The sequence below is a fragment of the Cricetulus griseus genome, chromosome 4 (assembly GCF_003668045.3).
Source record: "Cricetulus griseus strain 17A/GY chromosome 4, alternate assembly CriGri-PICRH-1.0, whole genome shotgun sequence".
In the NCBI taxonomy this organism is placed as follows: Eukaryota; Metazoa; Chordata; class Mammalia; order Rodentia; family Cricetidae; genus Cricetulus; species Cricetulus griseus.
Window position 1 is genome coordinate 4,166,321 of NC_048597.1, and position 13,936 is coordinate 4,180,256.

At 48.3% G+C, this 13,936-nt stretch overlaps 1 protein-coding gene and 1 pseudogene across 7 annotated transcripts in view; one reads left to right on the forward strand and one right to left on the reverse strand.

Annotated features, from left to right (window-relative positions):
* Setd4 (SET domain containing 4) overlaps positions 1 to 13,936 on the forward strand; it is a 136,885-nt gene that overhangs the window by 83,279 nt on the left and 39,670 nt on the right. For 2 of the 7 annotated variants that reach the window (XR_004769822.1, XM_027415627.2), the window contains exons 1-3: positions 8,923 to 9,053; positions 10,533 to 10,629; positions 11,265 to 11,360. Coding sequence is in view for 3 of the 7 variants with exons in the window: in XM_027415627.2 (XP_027271428.1) it covers positions 10,563 to 10,629; positions 11,265 to 11,360 (163 nt within the window). In the remaining 4 variants the exon portion in view is untranslated. Of the gene's footprint in view, positions 1 to 8,922; positions 9,054 to 10,532; positions 10,630 to 11,207; positions 11,361 to 13,936 lie in introns of those variants that run through there. The other 5 variants (XM_035444296.1, XM_035444297.1, XM_035444298.1 and 2 more) reach the window with 4 other exon arrangements.
* On the reverse strand, positions 670 to 4,129 carry LOC100752869 (annotated as a pseudogene).

Sequence of the window (13,936 nt, forward strand, 5' to 3'; positions counted from 1 at the left end):
CCCCTGATGCACAAAATGTGATGCTTGGCCAATGGGGGAACTGTGAAGAAAGTTCCTGGAGAGAAGCTGTGCCTGCTGGGATCAGAACTCCAGGGAGGAGTCTGTGTTTGCAGAGACTGGAGGACTGAGAGGAATTTCAGTAGTGTGGAGACTCTGGATTGAGCAGGTTCAGAGGCTGAGTGCTTTATCCTGGGCTAGGTTTAGGGTCTGCAATGGGCATTCCTTACCCCACTCTGAAGAAACACCTCATGATGCTGATGATGGAGATAGGAAGACATTGATTTAATTCAGTAGAACACTAACTTCCCCTAATCCAAGAGCTATGGATGTCATCAGACAGCATCTTGGGCTATAACATGGCTCCCCATCTCATTGTACCCATTTCTCTGATCTTCCTACCAATGCATTTTGAAGTTGTCTTGATTTAAAACTTACTTTGTTCTGTAAAACTTCATAGAACAGAGAAAGATATAGAAGCTTTATGAAACTGCTTTTCTGTTGGAACTAGGGGTCCCTAAGTCTGTGTGACCAGGTCATGGTCACTCAATGGTTGCAGAACAAATGATCCTTTATTCCTTTGGAGAACCTGAGAGCTGTGTGTTGAATGGTAGAGCTGTCCTTGACTCAGGCTTTCCAGTGTGTCCTGCCTGTCACCCAAGGACACATCTGCTACATACAGCCTGCAGGTGCCACAGAGTCACCTGCACTGACCTGGCTATTTGGTTCTTCGCTGACTGGAGTTACACTGTGCTTTCCCTTCACCCCACTTTTGCCCTCATTAACCTGCAGCGATGAAGCCAATTTTGCGTGGATAAGAATCTGCAAATGAGACTGGACTGATGGGTCAGCAGTGAGGAGCCCTTGCTGCTCTGGTAGAGACCTCACAGCATCTTCACTCCAGGTCCAGGGACAGATGCCGTCTTCTGGTCTTCACAAGCACTAAAAGCATGTAGTACACTTCCATCACCCTCGCCAACACACTCAACACTTAAGGTAACCCCCCAAATTTATAGAAAAACACCTGGCTTAAAGAACCAGTTATTTATTTATTTATTTAGAGAATTTACTGTTTCTTATCCTGTATCACAGACAGAATCATAAAGTATTTCATAGAATCACAAGGGTCAATGACTCACCTAATTAATGAGAGTTAAATTAGTATATTGTGTCAGCAGATTATAAATGTCCACAGTCCTCACCAAGACAGGTTACAGCTAGGGAGAGGGTGCTGTGGGGAGAGGGGAAGAGTTGAGTTCACCATTGTTCTACTTTTTTCTCCTGAACAAACTGCCCATGAAGCCCCTCTGCATCTGGGGGCAAAAGGGCCCTAACCCTAACCCTAACCATAACCATAACCCTAACCCTAACCCTAATACGGGTGTCTCTGCTCCTTCTTCTGGGCTCTTGGGGGCATTTGGTCCTGTCATGTCTGTTCTCACCCACCCTGGGCTACAGGCATTGAGGAGGATCTTATCTGCTCTCCTCTGCTGGCTGAGTTCCCGGGCATGGATTCTGGACAGGACTGTCACCCCAATCTTGGTCACCCCATAAGCACTATTAGGCCATCCTTCCTTCTCATGCATCCCTTTCTTTGTGTCTTCCACAAACTTGTTCATGAGTTCCGCCAGTTCCTCCTCTGTGATGGTGTCACTTCGAAACTTCTGCTGTAGCTCCGGGCTGCAGGCTTCAGCGCCCTGCGACTCTCCATGCTTGATACATTCACCACTCTGCCTAAAACATACCACAAATGGCATTGTAGAGAGGCATATGGAGAAGGGTGTTGAGATTTCACATCTGAGAGAGGGATGCACAAAACAGGACTACTGAGGCAGCCTAAGAAACTGTGTTCTTTCCTTTAAGGTTTGGGTGAGGAGAGAAGCGAGGTGACATGGAAACAGCTACCCTTAGAGTTTCTAGAGATTCAGAGGATTAGACAGGAGAGAAGGACAAGAGATCAGAGGAGCTATACTTACTCAACTCTAAACCAGAACCTCACATTCCTAATGTGGCTGGCTTGTCATTGCAGGTGTGTATTGAATAAGAGCCAGTTCACACGCTTGATGGGGGATGCACTGCCTATATGCTGTGAATATATGTTTCTCTTATTGGCTCATTAAAAGACATATTGGCCAGGCAGGCAGTATATGTGGGGCGCCAGACAAGGACAATGCTGGGAAAATTAAGGCAGAGAGAAGACAGCCACATGGGAGACACTCTGTAGCTACCAGGAAGACAGGATATTAAGCATTTTCTAGTAAGCCAAAACCACATGGAGATACACAGATTAACAGAAATGAGTTAATAATTGAGAGAGCTAGCCAAGAGGGAGCCTGAGCCAACATCCAAACAGTTTACAGTTAATATAAACCTGGTTGTTTCTTTGGGTCTAAACTGCTGCAAAACAGGTGCAACAGAAACTCCATCAACACACTTTATCTTCTGCCCGGTGTTGGTGGTGCACGCCTTTAATCCCAGCACTCAGGAGGCAGAGGCAGGTGGATCTCTGTGAGTTCGAGACCAGCCTGGTCTACAAGAGCTAATTCCAGGACAGCTTCCAAAGTCACAGAGAACCCTCTCTCCAAAAATAAAAAACAAAAAACAAAAAATACCCCCCCAAACAATAACAACACACCTTATCTTAACATCTGGTGTTAGCAATTCATGATAAAAGTAAAGTCACAGTTTGTTTTTCAGTACAAGAACATGTTGAAGGAGAGCTAACATGAGCCTGGAGGGAAGACAGGTGACATTACAGTCTTCTGAACCATGCTAAAGGCTCGTGCTGTCACCTGAAGGATCTTTGGGAGGGAAGAGTTGTGAGACAGAAATGGAGTAAAAGAGAACGCTTAAGAAAGAAGGTCTCCTGGTGGGTGTGCTCTGTGCAGTTGGACAGCTGAGACCTGCTGTGCAGCCGAGCTGAGGGAAGCACTCAGTGGACATAACCTGAGGCCTTGTGGGGACAGGCATTGTGACAAGATGGTGGCAGCAGGTGTGCGCTATGTTTTAGATAGGAATGGAATCTGAAATCCCCTCAAGTGTGAGGGTGTGGAACAACCAGACCTTGGAAGCTGAGAGGATGGTGAGTGAGGAGTTAGCAGTGCAAAGAGAGAATCAGGGGCCACAGAAGAATTGACACCCAAAGTGCAGAACCACAGCCCCTAATGTGAGAGACACAGGTGCCAGTCCTGGCACAGAGGAAGAGGAGCGGCCTGGAAGCCACCCACCAGACTCACCTTGGGGTTTTATTAGAGGGAGTAGCTCGGTGCAGACATCTTGGGTACCAAAAAAGTTTGTTTTCATTGTCACTTCTGCTTGAATGTGGAAGGGAGTTGGGTCAGCATCTTGCAGGGCAGAAAGAGAAGGATTGACTTGTTAGAAACCCACTGCCAGGAGTCTAGTGAGAGCACTGCCCCAAGGCCAGTCTGATAACGTTGGATTGACTTTGAAAGACAGAACCACTGGGGGAGGCTGACAGAGGCCCTGTGCATCAGGATCTGAACGTTTACCGCCTCTTTCCTGCTCTGCCCTTTCTCTCCACACAATTTCTTGTTTATGTCACTATGATTTGAGGGTTCTACTCAAGTATCCCCAAGACCAGTGACTCCACAGCTGGGGAGGGAAGCCAGGAAATGGTGGCAACTCGTCCTATGTGGATTCACAAGGACCAGGCGGGCTCTGCTTTGCCTGCAGCCCCCACCCTGTCCTGCTTCTCCCAGGGGACCTGTTCTAGACTCCCAAGGCAGAGAGCCCTGCCCTAGTGGTGCTCCCCAGGGAGGGGCAGCCCAGCCTGGCACCAGGCTCTGGGGAAGTCGCCTCCCCTCTCTGCACCCCAAGTCTTACTCTTGAAGGCGATGCCCGCATTGTTGATCAGCACGTCGAGCCCCCCATACTCCTTGAGCAGAAAGTCGCGCAGGGCGCGGATGCTCTGCAGGTCGTCGATGTCCAGCTGGTGGAAGCGGGGACTCAGGCCCTCTGCCTGCAGCTGCTGCACAGCCGCCTTGCCCCGCGCCTCGTCCCGCGCGGTGAGCACCACGTCCCCCGAGAACTTGCGACACAGCTCACGCGTGATGGCGAAGCTGATGCCCTTGTTAGCCCCAGTCACCAGCGCCACGCGGCTGCAGGACGGCATGGCTGGGTGTTCACAGGGAGGCGGTTACAGAGCACGAATCCTGAGGTTCCTGGCGCAGGAGGAGAGCCACTCCTAACAGGGTTTTTCTAAGGACACCAGGGTTTAGTATGCGGGCATCCCCCCAGTGCCATGAGCATCAACTGACTGGGCTTCCAGGAGGGCGTGGCAAGTTGGGGACTGGTTTTTGCATGCTTTACTCTCTGTAACTGTCCTCTTGTCTTAATGGTGTATAATATCGGGTGATGGCTCATCTTCACAGTATATGTCTTAGTTGCATAAATCTTTTCAATAAAAGAAACAGGCCAGTTCCTTTGCAGTCTCAGAACAAGCAAAGCGTGTTGAAAGTTAAAATCCAGCTAGAAAAATGGCTGGGTCGGCTCATGGGCATCTCTGGCTTTTTTCCTCAAGGAGTTTTGGAAGCCACAGCCAGGCGAGACTGCAGGAGAAGTCTGCAGAGAGGCTGCTGCAGCTGTGCACCCGGAAATCAGACATTGACCTTGCCCGTGTGAGTGAATCTTCCTCTGTGCTTTTATCAATGTTGCACTGTTTTCCCTCCCCAACTTGGAGATTGGATCTTTGTCCTTAGTCTTTTTGGTGTCTAGAAAAATAACTCCTGGCCCATTAAGTCAAAGGATCTAGAGTTGTAGGATAAACTGGTGAGAAGGATTAGGGATGGGAATTCATTTGGGGTTTCCCACTTAGGATGCTAAAGCAAAGGTGTTGGTTAATCCTTGGGCAGGAAGCAATCCTTACTAACCACATGGGTTGTCTGTTTACAAATTTCCTAGTGCTTTACCTTACCTGGATGTGAGCACTGAGGTGAGCACAGAGGCCAGGGCCTTCAGGGAACCTGCTCCTTTGTACTCAAAATAGCACTTGGAGTCACACCTTAGTTCCCTTTCACATTTACATGATGCTCTGAGCTCACAAAGTTAATAGTTGGTTCAGGAGGGGAACAAATCCTCAGTGCTTCCTAACTCCCTGGAAATCGGGATCTGAAGATAAAGTTTTATTCTGTTAGTTTTTGGTAGGTTGGTAATTGCCACAGGTGGTCATTTAAATTAAAGTAAGACATTTGAGTTGCACTGACCACAATCTGCATGTGGGGCGGTATGATTGGAAATACAGTGAAATAAGGAGACAGATATGAGACATTCCCACGACAAAAGCGTCTGTTGTCTCATAAGGATTGCATGTAAACTGCCATTTCAAGGCAGGCTTCTAGTGAGTTGTTTAGGAAGTCTTACTAATCATGAAAAGCACAGGCAAGGATAGGATGACTCAGTAGGTGAGGACAGTGCCTGGAGCACTCAGCAACCTAAGTTCAATTCTTGGAGTCCACGTAAAATTGGGATGAAGGAAGTCAGACCAACAAGTTGTTGTGATCCCTCTGAAGGTTTGCAGTGGTGTTTGGAGAGGTGGGTGCTTGTGCGCGCACACACACACACACACACTCACACACTCACACACAGACACTTGAACAGAGAAGTCACTCTCGTGTGTTTGTGTGTGTGTGTATTCTGCCTCCATGTATGCCCGTTTATCATGTAAATGTCTGGTGCCATTGGAGGCCAGAAGAGGTCACTAGTCATCAGATCCAAAGACCTGCAGAGGTACATGTTTTTAGCCACCATGCTGGTACTGGGCATAGAGTACCCAGTGCTCTTTAATGCCCAACCATGTGTCCAGCACCTGTCCCTTCAAAATTTTGTGGCAATAACTGGAGAATCTCTTGGAATTTTAAGAAATAAGTCAGAAATTATATACATTTAGAAAATCATAGTAAAATACCCTATATCGACAATAAGACAATCTTCCTTCCTATTCAGATTTTTCTTCTGTGTTCATAGTGACGTCCTTTCATCTACATGGTCTCATTGGAATTTTAGATGTGTATCTATTATAGTCAAGACACCCCACCTTAGTGGTTCCTCCTTGTTGCTGTCCCTTGAGGAAACACTTTAGCATTGCTCCTCACTGATCAGCAATGTTACATAGGTGAAGTCACACAGTGCAAGATCTTTGGCCACTGTTTTCTCACTCAGGATAAGTTAGAAGTTTGTGGCTGTCTCTTACCACAGTGAATAGTTGCTCTGCAATTTCAACACCTCTGGATACTTTCTTGTGTCAGAGCGAGCCAGTTTTAGAAGGATGTACACTGGATTAGTTGGTTACAAGGGCTACACTGTGATTGCTCATGGCGTATAAGGAACCTTCAAGGCTGTCCTGCTGCAGAATAGCATCATCAATGATTCAGGTCCACCGTAGAGGAATTCTCCTTTCTACTCTCCCCTTCTGGGAACCGTGGCAGGATGTTCCCTATCATGTTAGGTTTATTATTTGAACGTTGTATTAAAAACTGCCTGAATGCATTGAAGATATTTGAAGTCAGATCAATGCCATTCAAGATGGCCATCATGGTTGTGGTGGAACTCCTTATTGCATCCTACAGAGGGATCTACATTCTCCTCCAGAACAATGCCGTTTTCATGCCAACAATTCAGAGATGGTTCATTATGGGACTCAGCAGCTTAGGGAGCAGATACTATCAACCCAACCACAGCCTCATCTCTGGGTGGGCTCCTGGCCCCTGTCACCCTGCTCCTCCTGCACTGTTCCACCATGTCCTTATGTTTTTGCCTTGTCTTTTAAACTTAAAAACAAAACAAAACAAACAAACAAATTTATTTTGGATCATTAGTCCATCACGGAATTCAAAGTAAAAAACAGTATTTCTTTTACAGTTATACCGAACTGAGAAACCTGTAAAACGATGCCCCCGTCAACAAGAAGTAGACAAACAGAAGTCCCGTGCCCCATCCTTCATATATAAAAAGGGTCTGGAATCCCCCCTGCCCCCCAAAATGCCCAGACACTGAAATTGGACGCAAACAGCTATTTGGAGATCGAACAAATCAAGAAGCAGCTGATACTGATACTCCAGTCATCCAGAGGTTGAAAAAAAGAGACAACAGACCCTGTAAAGTCAAAATGGCTAACTCCCTCATTGTGCCCTTAGCAAGCTCCTTTCCTCCCTTTGAAGGGACCAGCTCCCCATTTCGGCAGCCATAACAGCCGAACATGTATTTGTCTGACCTTGTCTTAGTCACTAAGGTCAGACGCCTGCCCCTTCCGGCAGCCATGACAGTAACTCATGCTTTTCTGACCTTGTCTTGGTCACTAGAGGTTAGGTGCCTGCCTCGTGGCAAGGAACCAATCAGAAGTTAGCTGGTGGCGCTATGCTTTACGGCTCTGGGTGTGCTATACGGACAAGTGCACAGCAATGATGCGCAGAGCATAGCAACCACCCTGGGAGGGCCTATGGGCCATAACAACCAATTGGCTAATCAACACAGGGCAAGCCTTCCAAGCCTGGAGGCACACCAATCGTGAGCCTGTGCTTACCCCTAGACACTCCCCTTATGCTGCCCTACAAGATCTCTATGCAGCCCCTTCGAGCTGTCTTTTCTAGCCATCTGCCATGGCAGGTGAGTGAAAGACCTGAGCTAACATGGGGTTAGCTCGTTAAACAACAATAAAGCCTCATGCTGTTTGCATCAAGCTTTCGAATCTGCCTGGTGATTGGGGTGACCGAGGTCCTGGGCTGAGACCCCGGAGGCCTGAGTTTTCCAGGGTCTAACAGCTTCTGCATCCTTAGCCACAAAAATCGCAGCCTAAAGCATGTGATGTGTCTCCTCTGGACCTCTGCTCCTTGACTGACCAAGTCCTGTGCCCTGATGAGAAGTAGAAACACTATTTCTCTGGGATTGAATAAAGCTTGCTGCTTGCTGTGTGAGGACAGCTAAATTCTCATCTTTATGTCTCCCTGTATGCTTAATTCTTACTTTAATTCCTTATACGTTGACTGTAACTGAAAGGAGAAAATTAATAACAGTCTAAAACCCAGACTCCAAAGCCCAGAAAGAAAACTCTTGAGTTCCCAAAAGGCAGCCCAGCAGACAAGGTTAAAAAAAGGTCCACAGGACTCAAGCCCTTAGACCAGATATCACACCCTAAAATGGTGTCCACATTCCTGTGGTCCAAAGAGGATCAGATGGTTATCAGATGTAGAAGTCTCCAGCCCAGGAGACAATTAACAAACTCATTTCATCTGCAGCATCCTGCTTAATTGCACCTTGTCTGAAGCATACAACCATTGCCCTGTCCTGTGTAACCACGGAAGTTTTATAATCTTGGGGCTTCCAGCCCTACAATTTTCCCTTAAAAAAACACTTCAGTCGAAACTGGGGGACTCCATTTGTTCCGGAACGAATGGGGTCCTTGCTGCAGCTGGTATCCTCGAGTCAATAAAGAAACCTTTCGGCGAGTCGTCTCCTTGTTGGCGGGTTCTTTTGGGGTCCCGGAATCTGGGCACAGCATCACGACTCCAGTAACCTTCTTGGGACAGGTGGGGATAGGGTGCTGGGCACGGTGGTACGCTGGGTCCTGGCAGGTACGCCAGCCTGGTGGAGGGGGCAGGAGGTCGGAGGGAGAAAGGGCAAGGTGAGGAAGACTCCCCCGCTGGCTCTGGAGTGCGGGCTGGGAGCCCTGTCCGCACGTGTGTGAGCGTGCGAGCCTGCGAGCGAGGAGGGTGGTGGAACCCCGGGGAACCGCGCATGCGCGCGGCCGGGACGCAGGCGCAGCCGCTTCCTTCCCATCTTGGCGTGTGGTCCGTGAGCGCGGCTCACAGGGCTCCGGGGCTGGCAGGGAAACGGCAGCGGGGTCCGGGGTCCGGTTGGCCTCCCCGAGTTCTCCGCCTCCCCCATTCCCCGCGCCTGCCCGCAGCCGGACTCTCCGGCTGGAACACTGCGTAGGCGCCGGGCGCCAAGCGTGCTGGTGGGAAGCGGGGCGCGGGGGAACGGGGCTGCGGTGGGACTGCACTTCCGTGTGCACCGGCATCTGCGCACCGGCTGCCTCCAGACTGGTAAGAGCAAGTGTCCCCGCCCGCGTAGATGACTAAAGCTGCCTGCGCGGCTTTGCTGCAGGCCCGCTTGTGCCCTGGCGTTTCTTTTCTTCTTTTTAAGAGGTTGATTTTAAAATCATTTACATTGGTAAGGTACATGTCAGACATGTGAGACTCGCTGAAGTCATGCCACTTTCGTATTCAGCTGGACGGTGCAGGGCAGAAAAAGCTCACTTTTTGAGAATGCTTTCAGCTCGTTTTGTTGTAGGGTCAGAGCATTCTTTTTGCTCAGAGGCAGGCCCCCAAACGGGTGTATTTTATCTTATGTGTAGAGGTGTTTTACCCACACATCTGAGCACCACGTGCGTGCCTTGCTTAGGGAGGCCAGCACATCAGAACCCCTGGGACTGAACCCTGCTTTTCTGCAGGAGCAGCAAGGGCTCTTAACCACCGAGCCATCTCTCCAGCTGCCCCCCACCCCAGGGATCTTCTAATTTAAAAAGATTTTCAACTTTATTTTTTTTTACTCACGATTTCTTGCACGGTTTCTCATCTTAGCGGATACATTTTCCAAAAATGCATGCATTTATTTCTGTTAATTCCTACAGCTGGTCCCCACCCTGTGGTCTGTGTTCCCTGGAGTTTTCCCTTTTGGCTCTTCAGGGACTAATGCAGAAATACAGTAGTCATATTTGCTCATCTGGTCATCTCTGGCTTGTGCTCTGTGTTGGTTTTCATTTCCTCTGTAATTTAATTATATTTATTTCTAGATCCTAGAGTCTAAAAATCCAGTTCCCACTGCTGGGGGTTTATTTTTTCTAAGACGGCCTCCGATGGGCACCTCATAACTGTGTATTCTTTTTGTATTTATTATTATTTTATGTGTATGGATGCTTGGCCTGTGCATCGTGTGTGTGTACTGTGCACTTATGCACTGAATGATATCTCCAGTCCCTGTGTGTTCTTAAGAACTGTCAAGTGGCACTGTAGTAAATGTTGACTAGCACTGAACTGTCAAAGTCACCAAAGGCTATGTCTAGGAAATCAGCTGGGAGAATTCAGTCAGTTAGGCCTCCAAATGGTTTTGTTTCCTCTTTTTAGAGCAGTGGTTCTCAGCCTTCCTAATGCTGCTGCCCTTGCTCCTCATGCTGTGGTGACCCCCCCCAACCATAAAGTTATTTCACTGCTACATCATGACTGTAATTTTGCTAATCTTATGAATTGTACTGTAAGTATCTGATGTACAGGACATATGATATAGGACCTCTGTGGGGGTCGTGGCCCAAAGAACCACTGCTCTGAAGGGCCCATTATGGGTATTTGTTACTGCAGGGATCCCTGATTTAGCACTTAGTAAAAAGTTTGGTGTACAAAACTTTTAAGAAAGGTATTTCTTAAAAATGAAAACATTCACCAAAATATGTATCTGTATCTTCAAAGCTACCAAGGTCTTTAATTCTCATCCACCAGAGAGTAAAGCTTCCGCTCTCCTTGTTTTAGGTTGAGCACGACCCAGGCTCTGGTTTTAAAATGCAGCAGCGAAGAGGAAGGACAGGGAGAGTCAGATGGCGAAGACGAAGTTCTGACTCAAGAGGAGGTACGGGACTGGAAAGAGGCCCTGTGTGGAGAAGGCCCGCTCACATAGTGTTCCTCAGAACATTGCTCAGAGAGTCGTTCATAAAGAAGACGTTTTAATGGTGTCCTTACACCAGTGAGAGGACGAATGGATTTTACTCATTGTTTCTACTTTCTCCCCTCTGGCTCTTCCCTGGGTTTCTGCTCCTGTTTGTCTGTCATTTTGCTCTGTTCTCTCTCTGAATATAAAGCGTCTTCAATTGGTGGTGTGATGTACTTTGGTGTGGTCCTTAGCCAGCCTGGTGGATGCTGCCTTATCTACCATGCCGGGAATGGAACGTAGGACTGCCAATGTGGGGCAGACACTGTCCCCTGTCCCCCAGGGGTTTTTGTTACTATGTTATTTATCTGGGTATGGACGTTTCTCTCTGTCTTCACCAGACTGATGTTAGATTTTATCCGATGATTTTGTGCATGCATTGAAATAATCACATGGCAATGGCTTTCCCGCCCAGCATGTGCCATTTTCATCTTTAGTGAGATTTACTCCCTTTGCCATCTGTCTGTGTGATGTACTTCATCAGATCTATGCCTTTGCAGTGCTGGCCCACTGACACAGTGATGTTAACCCTGGTGTGTCCCTGCCTCTCCTGACAGTGAATGAGAGCCACCGACCCGAATTCATAGAACTGAGAAGATGGCTGAAAGGTAGAAAGTTTGACGACACAGGCTTAGTGCCTGCCTGCTTTCCAGGTGAGAGTCCTGTGGAAGGCATGGGTGGGGTGAGGTCCTGTGGAAGGCACGGGTGGGGTGAGGGCCTGTGGAAGGCATGGGTGGGGTGAGGGCCTGTGGAAGGCATGGGTGGGGTGAGGTCCTGTGGAAGGCATGGGTGAGGTGAGGTTCTGTGGAAGGAATGGGTGGGGTGAGGGCCTGTGGAAGGCATGGGTGGGGTGAGGTCCGGGGATGGTTCTGCAGTGACTGTGTCATTTCTGAAAACACATCTGTGTTTGGGCTTCACTGTTTGTGCTTTACCTTACCTTTCTATGGAAAGGAATGGCAGATGAGGAAAAACAATTACATTTGAAGAAGGAGAATAATAAAACTAAGATGGGGCTGGAGAGAGGGGCTGGAGAGATGGCTCAGTGGTTAAGAGCACCAGCTGTTCTTCCAGAGGTCCTGAGTTCAATTTCCAGGAACCACATGGCTCACAATCATCCGTAATGAGATCTTGTGCCCTCTTCTGGTGTGCAGGGATAACATGGAAGCAGAATGTTGTTTACATAATAAATAATAATAATAATAAAAAAAGTAAGATGAAGACATGAGGCCAGGCATGGTGGCGGAAGCCTTTCAACCCAGCCCCCATGAGGCAGGAGCAGGCCCCTCTCTTTGAGTTTGAGGCAGGCCTCGGCTACCTGGTGAGTTCCAGGCAAGCCTTAGCTGTTTAATGCACGCCTGGAGAGCAGCATTTGACTAGTCTTTAAAGAGCTCATGCAACTGACAGGACTAGTGACCTAAACCCGAGGGGCCTGCAAACACGTCTTCCTTAGCACTCGGGGAAAACCAAACTAAAGAGCTGTGAGATTTCATCTCACCCCAGTCAGAATGACTAACGTCAACAGATCCCCTGGCAACAAGTACGGGTGAGGCTGTGTAGAAACAGATTCTCTCATTCACTGCTGGTAGGAAGGCAAGTTGATCGTTTACTCTGGACATCAGTGTGGAGAATCTTCAAAAACCTAAAACCCGAATCTACCATATGACTGAGCTTGGCATATGTCCAAAGGACTCAATAGACACAATCGGCCGTGTTCATTGCTGCTCTTTTCACCAGAGCCAGGAAACGGAAACAACCTAAATGTTCTTCAACAGACAGATGGGTGGTGAAAATGTGGTTTGTGTGCTCAAGGGGATTCTATTTTCAGTTGTGCAGAAAAATGAAGTCACAAAATTTCAGGTAAATGGATGGACCTAGCAAAGATCTTATTGAATGCGGTAACCCAGGCCCAGAAAGATAAACAGTGAGTGTTCTTCTCATCTGTGGTTGCTGCCTCCAAATCCTTAGATCTAAGGGTAGCCACCACCTGTCATGGAGGAAGCCTCTCTTTACAGCAGACTGTTGCCCCGGCCCGCGGGGCTCCGGTAATTCGTGAGTTCGAGGTGGATCACGCCTACAAATAATGGGCCAGAAAGAAGGAGAGGGACCAAGCAGATTCCATTGTCAAGGCCAACTTTATTGAAACCAAGGAGCTTTTTAAAGAGAAGGGAGGAGCAGAGAAAAAGGAGGTGGGGGGAGGGATGAGTTAATTGTTCTCAGGCAGGTGTCCTGAATCTCCTGTGTTTATCTCAGGCACTCACTAAGGAAATGGGGGAGGGGATAGGTGTTAGTTGCTTCTCAGGCAGATATCCGGAATCTCCTGTGATATGCCAGACTTTCTGGCGTCTAACTAGGTATGGGGTCGCCAAGGCTGGCTTCTGACATCTCCCCCTACTAAGTATAATAAAATGGAGCGTCTGGCTTAGGCTACGTGATGGGCACCCGCATCCAGGACCCTATGTTTTATGATATTGTCATTTATATGACAGTGAGGGGTAGTGCCTCTGTCTTAGGCTACGTGAGATGCACCTGTCCCCAGCACTCCGATGACCCTTCATAAGGCTAGCAGCTCGGGAGTGCTTTGGAGTGGGCATCTGGGGGTCAGTCTCACGCTAAACCCGTCATGGAGGACGCTACAGCCGTTGGGAAGGGTCGGCATCTGGCTTGTGGCACCACGATATTTCCCGTCATGGACGGCTCCAAGGCCAATGAAATCGGGAGGTTTGATGTTCAAGGCCTGAAAAATCCAGTCCTTTAGGACTGGGGGGAGGGTTATTGTCAGGCAGCTCAGAATCTAATGCCGCTAGGCGATGGTAATGGACCAAAACCGGTTTTTGAGGATGAATCTGAGAATGAATCTGGTTAGTTTTTGAAAAGGTAAAGGTGACAGTTTAAGTAATCAATCTAGTAGAACAGGCAAGGTAGGAATTAAATGCCTGCAATTCCGTCAGAAAAGGGAGGGGTGGAAGAATAGCAGACCAAGAGTCCTCTATAAGGGAGTGGCTGGCTTGATGAGGGGCCTGAACAGTAGGGTTAATTAAGGATAAAATAAGGTCAGTGGAAGAGGGAGGTCCTGGGGGAAAAATGGTCAGGGGTTCCCTAGTCTGGAGAGGCCCCTAAGGCTAAAGCACATAAGTCAACTATCAGGGGGAAATAGGAAGGGGTGGTTGCAATAGTTGTGAAGGCGTTGGCAGCATCAGTTGGCTCGGTTGACGATCATCCAGGTGTAGCT